The following is a 21,806-nucleotide window of genomic DNA, read 5'->3' as shown; positions in this document are numbered from 1 at the left end:
GCAATACCATTCTACCTCAATTGCTGTGGAACTCCACCCAGTTCTGACCTTAATTCTATCTTTGGATCCCCAGTGGCTATCAGAGTGCTTGACACATATTAGATAATTAATATTAATTAATATAATCATAGATTATCTGATGTATTATTAATAGTAATAATAAATGCTCAATAAATATTGGTTGGATAACAGAGCCTCTAGTACTGGTCATCTTGGTCATCTGTGGATTTGCCATCGTGGAAGGCCATGGGAGGAAGAGGATGACTTATCTCCTCTCCCAAGATGGAAGCTAGGCTTTGACCTACCGATATTTCGCTGGGGTAGTAAGCCTTCAATGTCCGTATTAGGGACATTCAAAGAGGCCACGGGGATTAGAAGAGCTGGGAAGCTGTGACAAAGATGAGCATCAAAGGTGGGACAGTGGTGAAGTAGGTTAGCTGGATGCTCTTGGCAGTGACAGTGACATCCAGCTGTGCCCCTTGGGGTGGGTAGAGAGTTATATGGGAGGGGCAGGAAACATTAGCAAACTAAAACTCTCACCAAATCTAATCTGGCCTTTCGTTGTTCCCCCCACCACCCCTGAGACTATTACTGTATTTTGCCATGTATAATGTGCATGTTTTTGTCCAAATTTTTGAGGGAAAAATAAGAATGCATATTATACATGGGTAGTGCTAATTCTGTCTATATAAATGTTTTAAATTCTTTTATTTATGCTTATGCATTAGAAGTATAACTCCAGAAAGCAAAAACTATATTCGTATGTAAAATAACACCCTAGAATACAGAAACTGCCCCCTCTCTGTGCTGTCCCTCTCCCTGGCCGCCCCCTCACTAGGCAGGCATTGCAGCCACAGGAACGTCTAGCCTGCCTAGCTGATCATGCTGGCCACCGCTGTTGCCACCATTTTGGAAGCTGTCATGCTGCCGACAGTGATGCGACAGTTAGTGTCAGCCCTCGGTGAAGGGGCAAAAGGGGTTGTGCAGTGACACCTCCCTAGGAGGAAGATCCTTAAGCTGGCGTCTGGGAGACCTAGGTTCTGAGACTCGTTATACTAGTAGCCTGCTGTTGTGACCTTGGGCCTCAGTCGCCATGAAGTTTCTGTCTATGGGGGTGCCTGACAGTGAAGCACAAAAGCTCGGGGTACTTGATCCCATAGACTGTAATCCCTTTGACTTGTCTGAAACCTCAAGGTGTTGAGCTGATATAATTTACCAAACTTGCCAGTAGGAAGACCCATCTGAAACCCAGGTGTTTCTGCTGGAGAGTTGATTCAGTGTAGTTGGGTGTAGTTCAGAGGTCTCATTTTAACCAGTTCTGTGAGTGATTTGTAAGGATTTGCAAATCCTTACAGGCTGGTGTTGTTCGTTCTGTTCATTACTAGTGCCCAAGGTCTGGATGGCTCAAGGAGGTCACAGTCCAGTCACTAAACACAAATGTATATGCAGAGTACTTCATCATCAGGGAAGGCTCCTCCTCAGAGCAGTGTCCCGGGGCTCAGAATGGGGCAGCTGCAGAGACGAGGTGGCCTGGAGAGGGTGGGGATCTGCTCACTGGGAAATAAGCCCACTGGGGTTCTCAGGGATGGCCGTGGCCATGTTCCCACTGATGGACATGGGTGGGAATAGAAAATGAGATGATGTAGGGACAAGGATGGGCTGGGAGGGGGCAGTTACCCTGTTTCCCCGAAAATAAGACATCCTCCAAAAATAAGACCTACTTACAGGAAAGACAAGGCGTCCCCTGAAAATAAGACCTAGAGTATCTTTGGGAGCACACCTTAAAATAAGACACTGTCTTATTTTTGGGGAAACAGGGGAGGGAGGTCAGACACTATGGTCATCTGGACCACTCTCCCCTGCTGCCTGGCCTTGCTCCTGGCTTCTCTACTGCAGCTGGCTTTGTGTTTCACACCTCCTCTTTTTTTTTTTTTTGAAACAAAGTCTCACTTTGTGACCCTTGGTAGAGTGCGGTGGCGTCACCTCAAACTCTTGGGCTCAAGTGATTTTCTTTTATTTATTTATTTATTTTTTTTTTATTGTTGGGGATTCATTGAGGGTACAATAAGCCAGGTTACACTGATTGCAATTGGGCTCAAGTGATTTTCATGCCTCAGCCCCTCAAGTAGCTGGGACCACAGGCACAGGCACTGGCCATAGTGCCTGGCTATTTTTTTTTAATTAATTAATTTATTTTTATTGTTAAATCATAGCTGTGTACATTAGTGCAATCAAGGGGTACAATGTGCTGGTTTCATGTACAATCTGAAATATTCTCATCAAACTGTTCAATGTAGCCTTCATGGCATTTTCTTAGTTACTGTATGTAGACATTTGTATTCTGCATTTAGTAAGTTTCACCTGTAAGAAGAATATGTTCCACCTCCATCCATGTAAACATGAAAGCGGTAAAGTCTCCATCTTTCTTTAAGGCTGCATAATATTCCATGGTATACATGTACCACAATTTGCTAGTCCATTCGTGGGTCGATGGGCACTTGGGCTTCTTCCATGACGTAGCAATTATGAATTGGGCTTCAATAAACATTCTGGTACAGATGTCTTCGTTATATTGTGATTTTTGGTCTTCTGGGTATAAACCTAGTAAAAGAATTATGGGATCGAATGGCAGGTCTATTTTAGGTCTCTAAGTATTCTCCAAAGATCCTTCCTGAAGGAACATATTAGTGTGCATTTCCACCAGCAGTGTAGAAGTATGCCCTTTTCTCCACATCCACGCCAACATCTCTGGTTTTGGGATTTTGTTATGTGGGCTACTCTTACTGGGGTTAGGTGATATCTCAAAGTAGTTTTGATTTGCATTTCTCTGATGATTAAGGATGATGAGCTTTTTTTCACGTGTTTGTAGATCATGCGTCTGTCTTCTTTAGAGAAGTTTCTCTTCAAGTCCCTTGCCCACCCTGAGATGGGGTCACATGTTCTTTTCTTGCTAATACATTTGAGTTCTCTGTGGATTCTGGTTATTAGACCTTTATTGGAGGTATAACCTGTAAATATTTTCTCCCATTCTGAGGGCCGTCTGCTTGCTTTACATACTATGTTCTTGGCTGTGCAGAAGCTTTTTAGTTTGATCAGGTCTCAGTAGTGTATTTTTGATACTGCTTCAATTGCCTGGGGAGTCCTCCTCATAAAATATTCACCCAGGCCAATTCCTTCAAGGGTTTTCCCTCACTTTCTTCAAGTATTTTTATAGTTTCATGTCTTAAGTTTAAATCTTTTATCCAGTGAGAGCCTATCTTAGTTAATGGTGAAAGGTGTGGGTCCAGTTTCAATCTTCTACAGCTTGCCAGCATGTTCACCCAGCACCATTTGTTCAATAGGGAATCTTTTCTCCAGTGAATGTTTTTAATGGGCTTTTCAAAGATCAAATAACGGTAAGTAGATGGATTCATCTCTTGGTTCTCTATTCTGTTCCAGACATCTACTTCTCTGTTTTCATGCCAATACCATGCTGTTTTGATCACTATCATTTATAGTACAGTCTCAGGTCTGGTAGCGTGATTCTTCCTGCTTTGTTTTTATTTCTGAGTAATGTCTTGGCTATTCAAGTTTTTTTCTGATTCCATATAAAATGAAGTATTATTTTTTCAAGATCTTTAAAATATGACACTGGAGCTTTAATAGGAATTGCATTAAAATTATATATTGCTTTGGGTAGTATAGACATTTTAACAATGTTGATTCTTCCCAGCCATGAGCATGGTATGTTTTTCCATTTGTTAACATCTTCAGCTATTTCTTTTCTTAAAGTTTCATAGTTCTCTTTGTAGAGATCTTTCACATCCTTGGTTAGTGTTAGGTATACTCCCAAATATTTCATCTTCTTTGGCACTACTGTGAAAGGAATAGAGTCCTTGACTGTTTTTTTGGCTTCGTTATCGTTGGTATATATGAAGGCTACAGTTTTATTGGTGCTGATTTTGTAGCCTGAGACATTGCTGTATTCGTTGATCACTTCTAAAAGTTTTGTAGTAGAATCCCTAGTGTTTTCCAGATATATGATCATATCATCTGTGAAGAGTGAAAGTTTGATCTCCTCTGACCCTATGTGGATAACCGTGATCGCCTTTTCTTCCCTAATTGCAATGGCTAAAACTTCCATTACAATGTTAAAGAGCAATGGAGACAATGGGCAACCTTGCCTGGTTCCTGATCTAAGTGGAAATGATTTCAATTTAACTCCATTCAATACGATATTGGTTGTGGGTTTGCTGTAGATGGCCTCTATTAGTTTAGGAAATGTCCCTTCTATGCCAATTTTCTTTAGTGTTCTGATCATGAAGGGATGCTGGATATTATCAAAAGCTTTTTCTGCATCAATTGAAAGAATCATATGGCTCTTATTTTTTAGTTTGTTTATGTGCTGCATTACATTTATAGATTTACGTATATTGAACCAGCCTTGAGACCCTGGGATAAATCCCACTTGGTCGTGGTGTATAATTTTTTTGATGTGTTGTTGGATTCTGTTTGTTAGGATCTTATTGAGTATTTTAGCATTGATATTCATTAGTAATATTGGTCTATAATTTTCTTTTCTTGGTGGGTCTTTCCTCGGTTTGGGGATCAAGGTGATGTTTGCTTCATAGAATGTGTTGGGTAATATTCCTTCTTTTTCTATAATTTGGAAGAGGTTTAGTAGTATAGGTACTAGTTCTTCTTTAAAGGTTTGGTAGAATTCTGTCGTAAAGCCATCTGGTCCTGGGCTTTTCTTTATAGGGAGATTTTGTATAGTTGATGCTATTTCAGAACTTGATATAGGCCTGTTCAACATTTCCACTTCATTCTGGCTAAGTCTTGGTAGGTGGTGTACTTTCAGGTATTGGTCAATTTCTTTCAGATTTTCATATTTGTGAGAGTAGAGTTTCTTGTAGTATTCATTAAGGATTTTTTGAATTTCTGAGGGTTCTGTTGTTATTTCATCGTTACCATTTCTGATTGATGAAATTAGAGATTTTACTCTTTTTTTCCTGGTTAGGTTGGCCAAAGGTTTATCTATTTTATTGATCTTTTCAAAAAACCAACTTTTGGATTTATTGATCTGTTGTATAATTCTTTTGTTTTCAATTTTGTTTAGTTCTGCTCTGATTTTTGGTTATTTCTTTTCTTCTGCTGGGTTTGGGGTTGGAGTGTTCTTCCTTCTCCAGTGCCTTGAGATGTCCCATTGAGTTATTAACTTCCTCTCTTTCCATTTTCTTGAGGAAGGCTTGCAGTGCTATAAATTTCCCTCTTAGGACTGCCTTTGCAGTATCCCAGAGGTTCTGGTAATTGGTGTCTTGATTGTTGTTTTGTTCCAAAAACTTCATGATTCCTTCTTAATCTCGTTTATAACCCATCTATCCTTCAGCATAAGGTTATATAGCTTCCATGTTTTGTATGGGTATGCAGGTTCCTGTTGTTATTGAGTTCAACTTTTATTCCATGATGGTCTGAGAAGATGCAAGGAATAATTTCTATTTTTTTTAATTTGCTGAGGTTAGATTTGTGGCCTAGGATGTGGTCAATTTTGGAGTATGTTCCATGGGCTGATGAGAAGAATGTGTATTCAGTTTTGTTGGGATGAAATATTCTGTAGATGTCTGTTAAGTCCAGATGTTGGATGGGTGAGTTTAAATCTAAAATTTCTTTGCTTAGCTTCTTTTTGGAGGATCTATCCAGAACTGCTAAAGGGGTGTTAAAATCTCCAACTACTATGGAACTGGAGGAAATCGAGTTGCTCACGTCTGTAGAGTTTCTCTTACAAATTGAGTTGCGTTCTGGTTGGGTGCATAAATATTAATAATTGAGATCTCATCATATTGAGTATTACCTTTAACAAATATGAAGTGTCCATCCTTACCCTTCCTTGTTTTGGTTGATTTAAAGCCTATTGCGTCTGTGAACAGGATTGCAATGCCTACTTTTTTTCTGCTTTCCATTTGCCTGGAATATAGATGACCATCCCTTCACCTTGAGTCTGTATTTGTCTTTTAATGTAAGATGTGATTCTTGTATGCAGCAGATATCTGGCTTGAGTTTTTGCGTCCAGTCAGCCAACCTGTGCCTCTTTAGAGGACAGTTTAAACCATTCACATTAATTGAGAATATTGATAAGCCTTTCGAGAGTCCGGTGGACATTTTTAATACTTTTGCGACTGTGGAAGTTGGAATTTGATCAAGATTTTCTGGGTGGGTTTACTTTTGTGGTGGAGGATTACACTGGTCTTTATGGAGGATAGGTCTGAGAAAATCTGGGAGAGCTGATTTAGTTATGACAAATTTCTTCAACATGTGAACGTCATTGAAGTATTTAATTTCTCCGTCATAAATGAAACTCAGTTTAACTGGGTACAGGATCCTGGGTTGAAAGTTATTTTGTTTTAGGAGATTAAAAGTCGATGACCATCCTCTTCTAGCTTGAAAGTTTTCAGCAGAGAGATCTGCAGTTATTCTAATATTCTTCCCCTTATAGGTAATGGTTTTCTTTCATCTGGCAGCTTTCAGAATTTTCTCCTTCATATTAACTTTAGTGAAATTGATTATGATGTGTCTGGGGGATGTCTTATTTGGGTTGAGATGTGCTGGAGTTCTGAAACTGTCTGCTATCTGAATTTCAGAATCTCTTGGCATGTCTGGAAATTTCTCCTTCATAATCTCATTGAGAAGAGACTCTGTGCCTTGTGAAGCCACTTCGTTGCTTTTGGGGATCCCTATGAGATGAATATTGGTTTTCTTCTAATTATCCCAGAGCTCTCTGAGAGAGTGATCTGTTTTTGCCCTCCATTTCTCTTCCTTTTTGAGAGTTTGGGAGCATTCAAAAGCTTTGTCTTCAATTTCAGAAATCCTTTCTTCTGTTTGCTCCATTCTGTTACTGAGGGATTCTACTGTGTTTCTCAGATCTTTGAGGGCTACAACTTCTTTTTTTTTTTTAATTGTCTTTTTATTTATTTTATTTTATTTTTTTCAGACATATCAGGTTTTTATTTTTTATTTATTTATTTATTTATTTTTTTATTAAATCATAGCTGTGTACATTAGTAAGATCATGGGGCACCATACACTTGGTTCATAGACCGTTTAACACATTTTCATCACACTAGTTAACAGAGCCTTCCTGGCATTTTCTTAGTTATTTTGCTAAGACCTTTACATTCCACATTTACTAAGATTCAGAGGGCTACAACTTCTTGTCTCAATGTGTCAAAATCTTTGGTCCTCTGGTCTTTGAATTCGTTGAATTCTTGAGCTATCTTTTGGGTTACTGCTTGGAATTCTAATTCGATCTTATTTGCTATCCAGGTTCTGAATTCAATTTCTGACATCTCAGCTATTTGTTTGTGCATGGGATCTTGTGCTATATCTGCCCCATTGATCCTTGGGGGAGTTGATCTACTCTGATTATTCATATTGCCAGAGTTTTTCTGTTGATTTCGCCTCATGATTGTTTTTCACCATTGCCTCAGGCTGTCCTCAGAGTTGGGGAGGTGTCTCTCCAAGATTAGGCCCCAGCGGGATCCCTCTATTGTTGCTAGATCTTTGTAGGGAGTGACCCTGTCTAGTTCCTCTGGGGCTGACCCAGCTAGGGAGTTCTGGCTGTGGAAGCAGCTCCAATGTGTGACACACCCAGATCCAGCAACAGGGCTGGAGGTGATGTGCATGGTTCTGGGAGTGCCTGGCACTCAGTGACTTTGGCACAGAGTGCCCAAGGCTCCAGCAGTCTCTGGCCAGGAGAAGGGCTGTGCACAGAGGCAGGGAGGGCTCCAGAGGGCACGCAGCTACCAGTATCCCTGGCCAGATGAGCGGGCCAATGTGGAGGCAGGGAGGATACAGGATGGAGGATGTGGGGTTGTGCGGCTCCCGCAGTTTTTGATCAGGGCATGCGGAAGCCCGGTGGGCATGGGCCATGGGTTGGGCGTTGTGGTGCAGCTCTTATGGAGATCTGGGCGGTGCCAAGCCCAGGAGTTTGAGGTTGCTATGAACTGTGATGCCAAGGCACTCTACCCAGGGCAATAGCCTGAGGCTCCAGTGTGTCAAAACCAGTCTCACTCTGCCCCTAAGGGTTAAGCTCAGTCCCTGCCTTTAGGCTGCTCAGTCAGTAGGTTACTAGCTCCTGGCCTGATCTTTGCTCTGGGACCCTGAAGGTGGATCTTGCCAGGATAGTTCTCTCACAATTGCTCCCTGTGGCCCAGCTCAGTGGCTCAGTCCGGGGCCCTAGACAATGCCCAAAGTTCTCTGCACTCCTGCTCAAGCTCTCCCCAAGGCAGTTCAACTGACTGCCAAGTCCAAAAACACTGAAACAGTTCACAGGTAAGGCCTTTCTGGTTTGCAGTCTCACTGCTGCTTGTACTTACAGTTGCCGGCAGGATTAGGTCAATTGAACACATGCCGACTCCCTGTATCCTCTCTTGCCGACTCCCTGTATCCTCAAAGGGATAATTATAGGCAGATCCCACCAGCCAGAGATGCCTGGAGTCTTATCTCCCCAGACTCACCATGCCCAGTTGCAGGGAAGCTGTTACTCAGCCGCTATCTTGCTCCACCCTCCAGTGCCTGGCTATTTTTAAAGATGGGGTCTCACTCTTGCTCAGGTCTCGAACTCCTGAACTTAGGCAATCCACCTGCCTCAGCCTCACAGAGTGCTAGGATCACAGATGGGAGCCACCACGCTGGCCTTCATACCTCTTTTGAGAGAAATGGGGGCCAATGTGTGGCCTCTTCTGCCCTCCTTTAAAAAATTAAAATGAAAGATTTTTTTTTTCCTGAAAGTTTGGGCCCAAAACATGCGTGTGCACTATACATGGCAAAATACGGCACTTTGCCAGTAGAACCTTGTCTCCAGCAGGTGGGTGGGTCACCTCCTCCCCTCTCACCTCTCCCTGGGAATCTCACAGGGATCCATGTTTCCAAGGTGGTTTCCCTAACTTTGGTCTATTCCTGTCTCTACAGGCAGCTAAGTTTCTTTAAATGCTACCTTTAAGCTGTCACTTCCCTACCCTAAAACCAACAACGGATTCTCATCCTTTACAATGTACATTTCAAGTTTGGCTTTTAAGAACTTCCGTAATTTGGCCCTTCAATGTTTATCCAGTTTTCTTTTTCTCTCCCAACCACTGTGGGCGAGAATTAACTTTGCGATTTTCTCTCCCAAGCCTATCATGTTTATTCCCAGCTGGGCTGTCCATTCCACTTGAATGCCCTATCTGCTCTTCAATTCTATTCTACTGTTTCTTTAAAGGACAGCCCAGGTTTTGTCCCTAGCCAAGCCCTGTGTGACCACTTCACCACCCTTTTCTTTCCCATTTCAAAAACCCCTGATATATTCATATCCAGTATTGAAAAGTTTCCATTCAAGGTTCTCCCATAGATTGCCAGAAAGATTCATTTGGTAGCTGTGTTAGTTTACTAGCTGCCATGATAAAATACCACAGACTGGGTGGCTTAAGCAATAGAAATTTAAATTCTCACCGTTCTGGAAGGGTCCAAGTCCAGGTGCTGGCAGGTTTGGTTTCTTCTGAGGCCTCCTTGGCTTGCAGACAGCCATCTTCTTACTGCGCCCTCACATGCTCTGTGTGACTCCCCATTGTCTCTGTGTGTCTGATCTCCTCTGCTTGTAAGGACACACCAGATTAGAATAAGGCCTGTCCCTCTTTAGAGTCCTTATCTCCAAACACAGTCACATTCTGGGGTTTTGGGGATTTTAATTTGGGGGGCACATGTTAGCCCATAACAGTAGCCGACTCACAGTGGATAAAGCCAAAGAGAGAACTTATCACGGGTAGCAGGTGAAAGTGGGAGGTGATCAACTTGTTACAGCTGGATGTAGGTAGCCCAGGTTGTCTGGGACCTTGCCCTCTCCCTCCCTTGGCCCATTTTCTTCTGTGTTGACATCATCCTAAGAAACCTCCCTTCTGTTGTGGCAAGACGCTGCCACAGCTCTCCACTTATGTGTAGTATTCCAACTTGGCTGCCCCAGAGAACAGAAAGAAGTCTTCTGTCCCAGTGGTGCCAGGGAAAGTCCTGGCACCAGTTCTCCTTGGCCCAGACCCAACCATGTGCCGTCACTAAGCCCATTGCTGAGAGCCCAATGGACACGCTTTGGCTTTCGGATTCTCCCACCCTAGACGAAGGTAGAGGGGCCTAATTGGACCATGTAGAGTAGACCAAGAGCGGGATAGCGACTCCCTGCAGAAAACCAAAGCACTGTTGTAGAGGAAGCACAGGAAGCAGAGAAGGAAGATGAGAAATGTCCCTTCCAGCACCTTCCCCTTCATCGTATGTTGATCTATGCTTTATCCCTAAGAGGTGGGTCTTATCCTCATGTTCACAATAAGAAAACGGAGACTCGGAGAGGGTAAATCAAATCAAGTAGCTGGTTAATTGAGATCTAGATTCAAGTACTGATATGACTCCCAAACCCACTCCTTTCCTCCACTATCCTGTCGTACTCATCTTCTTCAGGGAAGGGATTTAGCTGCTAGCCTCTTCAACAACTGACGCAGCTTTAAGAAATCGTAGGCGCTCAGCCAATTACAGAGATGGGAGGCTATGTAGAGTTGGTTGCACTTTGGACATGCTGCAAGTGTAGTAAGGCTCAGATGCTGGGGAACATCAGGTGTTAACAAGGACCCTGGGGCTGGGGAGGAAGAAACTGGGAAAGAGAGAGCAGGGAGACACAGCAGGTGCAATTCACTTCATGTGGCCCTCCTGGGTGACTCTCCTGCCATCTCCCATTTCTCCTCTCCGGGACGAGTTCAGCTGTATAAGTGAAGACAGATGTGCCTGGATCCTTCTCTTTGTTCCTCTTTGCAAATACATTTCTAGACTGCTACACCCCAGAACATTAAATTCAGAGATTGCTCAGCTCATTGTAGCAGAGTGGAGCAATTAAGAGACCAGCCTGGAGATAGTCTGCCTAGCTCTGCCACTTTGTTGCTGTGTGACCTTAGGCACATTATTTAACCTTGCTGGGCTCCAGTTTCTTCATGTGCAATGTGGGGCTAAAGAAGTGATCAACCTCATGGAGCTAAGATCATGTATCAGAAGTTCTCAGGACAGTGCCCTATATATAATGAATACTCAAAAAGAAACGTTGTTGGGCATTAGTGATGCAAGGCTCAGGAGCTTGGCTGGACAGGAGTTATCCAGCCAGAGCAAAGATCTTGGTGAGCAGAAGTTAGCTCACTCTCTGTTTGGGGACTTTACACATCTTCAGCTCAGAGCTACAGTGTCCTGGAGTGAGAATTCATGGGGCCAGCAGTTCAAGGGTGACATCTGAGTTTACTTTCCTTAAAGAGTGCTTAGAATAGGTTTCTCAGAAGATATGAGTCACAGAGAATGATTTTAAGAAAGGGAAGTTGCTGATGAATAGGGTTATCGTGAAACTTCAAAAGATGACCTCCATAAAAATTTAACTAGTAAAAATGAAATAATTTTATATCCCCCCCCTCCCATATCAATTGAGGACTCCTTTGGCTTAAAAATCTATATCCACTGATAATGCCAAATGCACCTTTGATTTCAAAATGCATTTGTATGTATTTTTTGGCAGTGAGTTTACTTCCTCATCATGTTTATAGCTTAAATTAATATGGAAATTAACCCTGAAGCCCTAGACTATTTCAAAGCACTGGATTTTACAGACCTCGAACTACTTTAAAATAAATATTGAAAATGTGAACTGCATAAAAAAAAAGCTGATAGTATTAATTTAATTTAATCTCCATTAAAGATATCAGGAATGATTTATTGAGTTTTAAAATTAAAAAAAAAATAAAAGGCATATGCTCTGTTATGGGCATGTGCCCCTTACAGATACAGGTTGTTTGAATGAAAAATGTTTGTGTGAGATGCTGGTTTCTTGCTAGACCCCCACCAGCAATAAAGTTCTGTGATTTCACTTTCATGATGGTCTCTGTGAACACGAAACATTTTGTATGTTTAGCAAGATAATGCTACCTACTAGACTTCATCACATCCCAGATTCTGGGATCTGGGGAAGCCCTGTTATTGGGGAGAATAAGCTTCAAACTATTTTTACTACAGACATGAGTTTGTTCACTCACAAATATTTATTAAACAGTTGATACGTGGCATGTACTGTGTTGCGTATTTACTGAAAATAGTGGGCAAGGGGCGCAGACCTTCTCTGCCTTCGTGGGGTTTGTAGCTTAGGGAGTGAGGGAAACACAAAATAAACGAGTCTGAGTAAATATATAATAATCATTTGCGATAAATATGCTTTAGGGTGAATATGGGAGGGGTATTTAATTTGGTTTTCTTTCTTTCTTTTTTTTTTTGACAGAGTCTCACTCTGTTGCCTTGGGTAGAGTGCACTGGTGTCATCATAGCTCAGGGTAACCTCATACTCTTGGGCTAGAGCCATCCTTTTGCCTCCGCCTCCTGAGTAGCTGGGATTACAGGTGTGTGCCTGGCTAGTTTTTTCTATTCTTAGTAGAGAGGGGGTTTTCCTCTTGCTCAGACTGGTCTTGAACTCCTGAGCTCAAGTAATCCTCCTCCCTCGGCCTCCCAGAATGCTAGGATTACAGTCATGAGCTATCACATTTAATTTGGCTTTCAAAAGGTCTGGGAAGGTCCCTCTGAGGACCTGACATTTAGCCTGAGGTACAAAGAAAGGTGAGGACTTTCCCTGCTCTCCCTTTATGCAAAGGTAATGAACACACATGCCCAAACTGCTCTACACGTCTGCCACTGTGTCTATGCCAACATAGCACAAGATTCTCAAGGATCCTTAGTGTACCAGTGGCCAGTTAAGAGTGGGGGTGTCGGGGCTTTGGGTACCTGCTTAATATACTCACTCTCCAGCATCCCTTCCTCCCCATCACCGTCCCAGCTGATGAGTGAGTCAACCTCAGACTGCCTCCTGCTCGCAGGCACACACCTGGTTAAGTGGCACAGCTGGGATTTGAACACAAGTCTCTGCCTCAAAGCTTGTGTTTTTTCTCCCCCACTCTTAGGGAAAAGCTCCCCTTGGCCCCAGCTCACCCCAATTAAATTCCAAACGCTTCATCCTTCTCTGCAGGCAGTTGGAATTTCAGCTGCCTTTTTCAGTTTAGACCAAAACAAATGGGTCTTTCTCTTTCCCGGAGGGATGTGATAGACCAAAAGACATGAGCTACCTTCTCCACCCTTCGGGGCTCCTGACAGATGGGCAGCTTAAACGGAACAGCTGTAACCAAAGCCCAGCAGTTCCTATGGACCTGGAGAGGTTTCTCTGGTTCCTTTCTGCTGCACTGGGAGCCTGCAGAGAGAATTCTGTCACCAGGCAGGGAAGGGTGATAGGGCTGGAAGCTGAGGATAAAGGGACTTGCCTGAGGGGGGAGAGAGAGAGCAGGTCGTGGGAGGAGGGCCAGGAGGGGCTGTGGGGTTGCCACACCTATGAGGGGAGGGAGAGTAGTGTGACCTTCTAAGCCCCAGAGAAGAGCAGCTTCTAGCTTTTATTCTTTTTCTTTTTAACTGATATATATTTTTTAACAATTTCAGGTATAATTATATACAGTAAAAGGCACAGATCTTAAGGCCAATTCAATGGATTATGGCAAGGTATACACCTAGGAATGAAACTGCCACCCTGTACAGAGGACGTGCACAATGTCCAGAGCTGCAGAAAGTTTGTTTTTCTTTTCTTTTCTTTCTTTCTTTCTTTTTTTTTTGAGACTGGGTCTCGCTCTGTCACCCAGGCTAAAGTGTAGTTGCCTCATCATAGCTCACAACCTCAAAGTCCTGGGTTCAAGCGATCCTCTTGCCTCAGCCTCCCAAGTATCTGGGACTACAAGGCTATGTGTCTGCCACGTGTCTGTGCAAACATAGCAGAAGATTTGCCAGGGTCCTTAGTGTACTGGGTGGCTAGTTCAGAGTGGAGGTGTCGGGGCTTTGGGCACACAAAGCCCACCACCACACTGGACTAATTTTTCTATTTTTTGTAGAGATGGAGTCTCACTCTTTTTCAGGGTGGAGAAAGTTCCTTGGTCCCCTATCTTAGTTACTCCCCTGTCCCCGCTGCCTCTAGACAACCAGGGTTTTGACTTCTGCTACTGTAGGCTGGCTTTGTCTGGTCTTGGATTTCATGTGAATGGAATCTTACACTATTTATTTTGGATCTGACTTCTGTCACTCACCTAATGATCATGAGATTCACCCAACTCAGCGTATGTTCCTTTTTGTTGTTGAATAGAATTCCATTGCATGGACATATCCAGTTTGAGCCGGTGAACATTTGAACAGTTTCTGGTTTGGAGCTTCTGTGAACATTTGCATTGAGGTCTTTTTGTAGACATATTTTTTTTCATTGCTTTTGGTAAATACCTAGGAGTGGAAAGGTTGGGCCATAGAAAAACAGTGCTTTATGTGACTTTACCATAGCTTATATCAGAAAGAACAGTAGCAGAGAGGTGGAGCTTTGTCTGCACCTGGACTTGCTGTCTTATGTGATAACTCTCGGTGGCATCCAGTGGTGTCTGATGGGCCCATGTGGAGTTATGTTCCTGCCCACTGTTAAAATTTGCTAAAGAGTCAGAAATGGGCTCTTTAACTTCATCGATGCTGGTCAGGTGCTCCCTTTCCCTAAGGTGTCACTCATGGGGGATTCCCCCCACAATGGGTAGACACCCTCTACCCCTAGGAAGGCACCCAGTGGGATTTCCCATGTTGGATCGAAATAGAAAGGGTATCACATGGGAGTGACAGCTCCACTACTTGGGTGGAGCATAAGATATCTAATCGACTCATCACTTACCACTCATCACCAAGCCTCAGATATGGGGGAGGCTGGTAAGCCAAGGCTTTCCTCAAGCTGATGGAGGACAAAGACTCTCAGACTGAGCAGGGCACAGTGCCACTGCCTTTACCACTTGATATTTGGAAAAATGCTCATTCACTGGTATTTTTGAAAAGTACAGAATCACCTGAAGAGATACCATCTGAGTTCTGGGTGAGCCGCCTGCCCACTTCATGGAGATGTGTTCCTCACATTAATGACTGTTAGCATAGCAGAGTGAAATGTGCCCAAGAAGCTGTGGCAATAGTAATGACTATGGTGGTGGTCAAGGCTCGCTGGAGGGTGCTCTTGGGGAGAGCTGAAGCTGGCATTTACAGCTCCAGCATCTAGGACTTGTAAGCATCGGTGTTGTAAGCCACACCTGATTCTAACCACGGGGAAGAGGTAGGCTTCTAGAAAGGTAACAAAAGCACTGTACAATGGACACAAGATGCCTAGGCTTTGGGAGGGAGTCTACGCCAAGGAGAATGGGTTGGAGGTTCTATGGTAGAGTTAGGATGTGCTGGGGTGGAAGGATGAGTGTCAGGTGAGTGAATGTTATAGTCTCAGATCCTAGAGAGAGAAGGGCAGCCTTGTGGGGCAGGGGAGGGACAGGTGCTCATACATTCAGGCAGTATACCTGGTGTGTCACCTACAGCAACTTGTTTAACCTTCATAATAACTGGGTGTAGGAAGTATTCTTATTCCTATTATACATACAAAGAAACTGAGGCTCAGAGAGGCCCTGCCAATTATACTATGGTCTGACTCAGATGGAGGGTGTCCACATTTTAGATCTGCACCCAGTCTTGCAGCACAAAGCGGCAGCGCCAGGAGCAGCAGAGAGGTCCGGAGGTCGGTGGTGCCCTAGGCTGCAGGCCTGTTTTCACCAGTGGGGCCATGAGCAGAAGCAGCTGATCCTTTCCTTCTACTCTTCCCACGTCTTGTGTGTTCTGAAGAAATACTCAACCCTGAAGCTGGGACATTCCCAACTGTCTGGGATATGGCCCATTGTTTGGTCCCCTGTTGAATTCACTGGAACTTACCCCTGCTGAAGCTACCCAGATAGTCATTCATTCTCTCGCCCATTTGTTTGCTCCACCAATATTTCCAAAGGAGCTGCTGTGCTATGTGTTGGTCCTGTAGGCGTGGTAAGCAGTCCCTGCCCTCAAGAAGCCTACAGGCTGGTGGGGAAGATAGACAATTCTCTTCTGTAGGCCCCTTTCTACCCCTGCCCCAGCAGCCACACTGTTCTCTCCCAGGGCTTACATCCCCTAGGTCTTTCCTGCAGGGCAGACACCATGATGACAGATACTGGGCTGCTATCAAAGGCTCCATTGAGAGTTTGTCATCATGCATAGAAAGAAGCAGTGTTGATCCTAAACCTGACCCGAGGAGGCACAGCCCATGACAGCAGGTGTCTGTCAGCCACGTGTTCTTCCTTCTACTCCCCCGTGTTTTTTGCCAGTCTCAAAGTGTCACTTCCATTTGGAAGATATGGAGGAAGCAAGGTGGTGAGAGGAAACAGTCATCACTCTGCCCTTTGACTGGGGTGGAGGTTAGGCATGGCCAGAGGACAAGTGTCACCTGTGCTGGAACATCCCAGAAGCATGGAGTTGCCGATGAAGGGAGCTGGGGCCTATGGCCCCTTAGCTGAAGTCTCTCTTCCCTCTGTGTTTGAAAAGGATGGCCTACTTCCAGGGACCCAGCACTGAGTATGGCTTCTCAGTGTCTCAGCCACGAGAAAGCGTAATATTTCCCTAGGTAGGGTAGAGTGACGAGTGGAAGGGAATGTCTTGGCTAAGGTTTTGAGCTGTTTGGAGGCTGATTTTAAGAGAAAAGCAAGGGCGTGAACATAGGTAGTGAGTTAAGGCTTTGGAGTCAGATGGACTAGAACTCAAATCCTAACTCAGATCCACCAATTCTACTGCTAGGTGTATACTCAATAGAAATGAAAATATTTATCCACACAAAGACATGTATGCAAATGTTCATAATGGAATTACTCATAAGAGCCCCAAAGAGGAAATAATCCAACTGTCCACCAACTGACAAATGAATAAATGAAACATGGTATGTCCATACGATGGACTAGTAGTTGACCATAATCAGAAAGAAGCACTAATACGTGCTACAACATAGGGCAACCTCGAAACCATTATGCTGAGTGGAAGGAGCCAGATGCAAAAAAACACATATTATGTGATTCTATTTAGATGAAAGATTCGGAGAAGGCAAATCTATAGAAGGGAGATTAGTGGCTGCCTGGGGCTGGAGAAGGAAGGAGAGGGGGTGACTACAAATGGTCACAGTACACGTATGATCTTTTTAAGGAGGTGGAAATGCTCTAGGACTGAATGGTGGTGAGGATTGTCCAACTTTGTAAACTTACTAAGAATCATTAGATTGTACACTTAAAATGGGTAAATTTTATGGTATGTAAATTATACCTCTGTACAGCTGTTACAAAAATTTTAACTACATGGCTTACGAGCAGACAGACCTTGAGAAAGTTAAAGTTACATGAACACTGATTCTTCATCTGTAAAATGGAAAACCAATTTCATAGGCTTATTGTGAGAAGTATGGGTCTGATTCATAGTGAGCACTCCATAATTGTAGATGGCAGAAGTTGGTAGTTGTCACTATAATTACTACTACTTTTAAAACAGAAGTTATTTGAGGCCTGGGGTGGTGGCTCACACCTGTAATCTTAGCACTTTAGGAGGCCAAGGTGGGATGATAACTTGAAAACAGGAGTTCAAGACCAGCCTTGGCAACATAGTGAGACCCCATTTGTACAAAAAATAGAAATATCTATAGTCCTAGGTACCCAGGAGGCTAAGACGGAAGGAACACTCGAGCCTAGGAGCTCAAGCTGCAGTGAGCTATGATCACACCACTGCACTCTACCCCAGACATAGAGTGAGATCCTATCTCAAAAAAGAAAATAAAGAAAAAAAGTCTTTAAAGCATGTTACTTGATTTAGAAATGACAGAGAGAGAAAGAGAAGTTAAGAATCTTGGGTAGCAGTGAAATTATAGGATTTGGAGGCTTTACCTCCTCTCCCTGTACAAGGTGACTATCTTCAATGGTCTACCTCCATTATATTCCTGGATGCTCTCTCTAAATGCCAAGGGGAGTCTGGTTAAAACAAACAAACCTCATACCAACAAGAGGCATAATGGAGATGCCAGGCATCTGGTCTTCTGTAGATATTCACTCGCACGATTAGTTTTGAGGGAATTGAAGAGAAAGGGTGGGAAACCTTTGGGGTCTGAGTGTATCAAGTGCACCTAGCTTCTCGCTTCTTATTCAAGCTCTTTATTTCCATTCACTAATCCAGAATGTCTTTGGAATTTGCAATGAGCCACAGCTGGGCTGAAAGATCCTTCTCTACCCCTGGGCCCTGCTTTCCTCTAGATTAGCTTCATTCCAGAGGAAACTGTTCCCCTCATGGTGACAACAGGGTTTTCAGCAGCCCCAGGCTCATGTTCGTTCAATTTAACAACCCCAGGGGAGGCACTCCTTTCCTTACAATTTCAGCAAAATTTCGAGGGTTTTTTCTCATAGCTCCTGGTCATCCTGAACCCGTCACTATGTCCTGCAGAACACACAGCGTGCTGACTGGCCAGACCTGGTCACATGTCCTGGGGGTGGTGGTGGTGGAAGTCCAGGCCATTAACCAACATTTGTAGGAAGAAGGAGAGGAGGTTCAGCAGAGGAAAAGTAGGGATTCTTACCAAAGGAAGAGGGAATAACTGCCGGGCAGATAAATCACAGATATCCACTATGACTGTCCATCTTGGGGCCTCTACCTTCCTGTGCTAGCCTTAGAGAAATTCTAGAACGGTTGATGGAGGGATACCCTGGCCCTGATTGACTGACTCCCTTAGTCTACTGTTTCCTAGAGGCCCCACAGCTGTGCTTCTATTCAGGCAGCGTGGTGGTCTGCAACTTCATTTCAGTAAGAAAACGTTAGCCACATTTCTCAGCTCATTTTCAAAGCATACGTTTCAATGGTGAAAGCGCAATATCTATATTACAAATTCTCGCTCAGGAATACGACACCAAAGATTTAACTGGCAAACTCATAAAAATTTTGATTTTAAAGAGTAATTCCCCTGGGGGACTGTCTGATGTCTAACATGCACCCTGGGTCAAGCTAGAAACACCCCAGAGCAGTGTGTTTTGACTATATGGCATATGCCCCTGGCTTTACTGAGGTGTGCTATCAAAAGCAGATGTATTAGTCAGGATATTCCAGGGCACGACTCAATGACAAATAAGACTTCAGTTCATAAGGATTAAACACAATGAAGGTTGACTTTGTGTTCACTTTACAGGTCCAGTGTGGGTCAGGTGGTTCTTCTCAAAAGGGACTCTGGGATCCAGGCTGCTTCCACCTGGCACCTCAGTGGTCTCTCAGATTTTTCCTTTCCTTCTTAAGGTTGAGAGGGGATTGGAGAGCAGGTAAGCAGGATTCACAGAGATTTACATCCTTTTCATGAGAATTCAGTGACATGGTCCCCACCTAACTACAAGAGTATCCAGGAAATGCAGTCTCCCCGTGTCTCAGAAGAGAAAACACAATGGCAAACATACAGCATTCTTTCTGCCATGTTGGTTGTGGGGGATACGTATATATAATTATTATATGAAGGCTGAGATATTAGAGGCACCAGGGATCTTGAAAATGAGAGGACAGATGGAACTAAAAACAAAAGAACAGGATTAAATTTGGAAAAGTAGCCATTAAACAATCTCCTACCCTTTCTTCTACCATATCTTACCATGGGGGATAACAAGTTTCCCCTCCCTACCCCAGCAAAAGGAAGGAGGCTCATTTTCTAGAGAAACTGAGTCAAAAAGTCTCTGGACACACAACTCTAGACATGGCTGAGGGAAGTGATCCCATACTGAAACAGGAACACTATGTGAAAGTTTCTGCACTGAAAATTAATATAGTTGGCTCCCAGAGCTCTAGAGGTCAGATTTGGGTGCAGAAGATTCTTCTCCAAGGAAACCAATGAAACCAAGGGAAAAGACCCACAGGAACTTGCTTTATCACGTGGTACCTCCTTCTTTTTAAATTTTTTTATTAATTTTAATTTTTAATTTTTTTATTTTGGCATCTTTTATTTAATCAAATATTTTTTAATTTAATTTTTATTAATAAAACTGTATACATTTATGGGGTACAATGTGATGATTTGATTTACAATACAGAATGCTTAAATCAAACTAATTGATATAACCATCACCTCTCTTACTTATTTTTTGTAGTAAGACATTTATAATTAACTCTTAGGGTTTTTGTTGTTGTTGTTGCTTAGCAGGCTCTGGCCAGGTTCAAACCCACTAGCCTCGGTGCATGTGGCCAGTGCCCTAACCACCAAGCTACAGGCACCAAACCACTCTTAGTTGTTTTGAAATGTACCCTTGCGTTGTGCACATTAGGTGAGATCCCACCAAATGCCCTCCCTCCTCCCACCAATTGCCCTCCCCCTCCCCTCCCCCTTCTTCCTCTCCCCTCCCACTTGCTACACTATATTTGTGTTTTATCATTCGTATGTATGTGTAAGTGTTTATATATTGGTTTCATAATAGTATTGAATACATTGGATACTTTTTTCCCCATTCTTGAGATACTTTACTAAGAAAGATATGTTCCAGCTCCATCCACGTAAACATAAAAGATGTAAAGTCTCCATCATTTTTAATGGCTGAATAGTATACTCTACATACAGCATGATACCCTCTTGATGAGGCCTTGGGAGAAATTTCTCCCAGGCCTTACCTGGCTTCTATCAAAACAGCCAAGGAACACAATCTTAGGAACATTGTGAATCTTGTAGGGAAGGAGATGTCCTTCTTTGCTTTGTCTTTGGAACACATAACTCCAAATTTTCTTCCCATCTCAAGTAATTGTGCCAGAATTCTGTCATGTATTTCTTGGCACTAAATTTATTCCTGACTTCACTATGCCACCTCATTTTAGTTTCACCCTGATTTCCATTGGTCACCCACTCCCTCACTCATTCACCCAACAAACATGAGTGGATTGTGTGTATTTTTTGTGCCAGACTACTGTATTGGGAACCAAGGACTAACTCCCACAAACCTGCCATCTTTCTGCTTTGGAAGTGGGTGTGGGTGGACAGCTGGTATAAATGCATATACAAAGAGTAGGATTGGTCATCTCTCATTGATCCTGGAGGATATGCCTTACACGGTGGCAAAATGCCACAAATGCCACTGGTGTTTTACTGCTTCTGCTGCAGTGGGTGGTTAGACCTGGAAGGAATGCTGGGGCAGGGGGAGAGGGCCTGGGAAATGTGTGCCTTCTCATGGAAGACAAGGAGAGAGAGACAAAGGACTGAGCTCTTATTCTTACCCCCCAGGTGTCTCTCTAGAGCCTTCACTCTGGATTTATGCTCCTCCTCCTGCAAGGCCACCAGCCAGTTTCAGGAACACCAGTGGGAGTCCAGTTACTGCTTCTCCCATATCACTCTGGTCTTCCCACCACCATCCCTCGGTGGCTGGGAGGGCCTGGGGGCGCTTCACACAGGTGACCTGCCCTAGGAGGGGCATGCTGCAGTCAGATGGGCTTGAAGAGGTTTTGCCTTGGGCGACAGCCCACACCTTTTGCCTCAGTCCCGTATCCCGCATCACTGCCTGTGTGAACGCACGTGCCCACACGTGTGCACTCTCTTACAGGGAAGCTCTTAATAGAGATCTACAGCCCTCGTTTCCATTTGCTTTCATAAATAAATATATTAAATCCGTAAGCCAGATTTATTCCTGGTAACAGCTTGCAGGCAACACCTCCCCCTCTTATTCACAGTTCCTGAAGCAACCCCAGCCTCTCCCACCCCACCCCCAGCCGTGCCTTTCTCTCTTAAAATTTTATTTTTAATTTGTCGTGATGAATGAGTGACACCTCTGACAGCCGATTCGCGGAGATTAATAGAAACGACACAATATTTACACCAGCGCTACGAACAATTATCCTGCCATCTATCTCTGAGA

General features: G+C 43.6%; 1 protein-coding gene across 3 annotated transcripts in view; it reads left to right on the top strand.

The window, feature by feature from the left end:
• Positions 1-21,507, top strand: part of GPATCH2L (G-patch domain containing 2 like) — a 143,658-nt gene extending 122,151 nt beyond the window's left edge. Inside the window, exons 10-11 of one of the 3 annotated variants that reach the window (XM_053601944.1) lie at positions 19,121-19,247; positions 21,179-21,507. In XM_053601944.1, coding sequence (XP_053457919.1) covers positions 19,121-19,247; positions 21,179-21,359 — 308 coding nt within the window. In that variant the 3' untranslated portion in view covers positions 21,360-21,507. Of the gene's footprint in view, positions 1-19,120; positions 19,248-21,178 lie in introns of those variants that run through there. The other 2 variants (XM_053601943.1, XM_053601948.1) reach the window with 2 other exon arrangements.
• The last annotated feature ends 299 nt before the right edge of the window (positions 21,508-21,806 follow it).

Source organism: Nycticebus coucang, chromosome 9 (assembly GCF_027406575.1).
Source record: "Nycticebus coucang isolate mNycCou1 chromosome 9, mNycCou1.pri, whole genome shotgun sequence".
Classification (NCBI taxonomy): Eukaryota; Metazoa; Chordata; class Mammalia; order Primates; family Lorisidae; genus Nycticebus; species Nycticebus coucang.
Note: the sequence above shows the minus strand (reverse complement) of the source record. Positions and strands in the feature narration are given on the sequence as shown.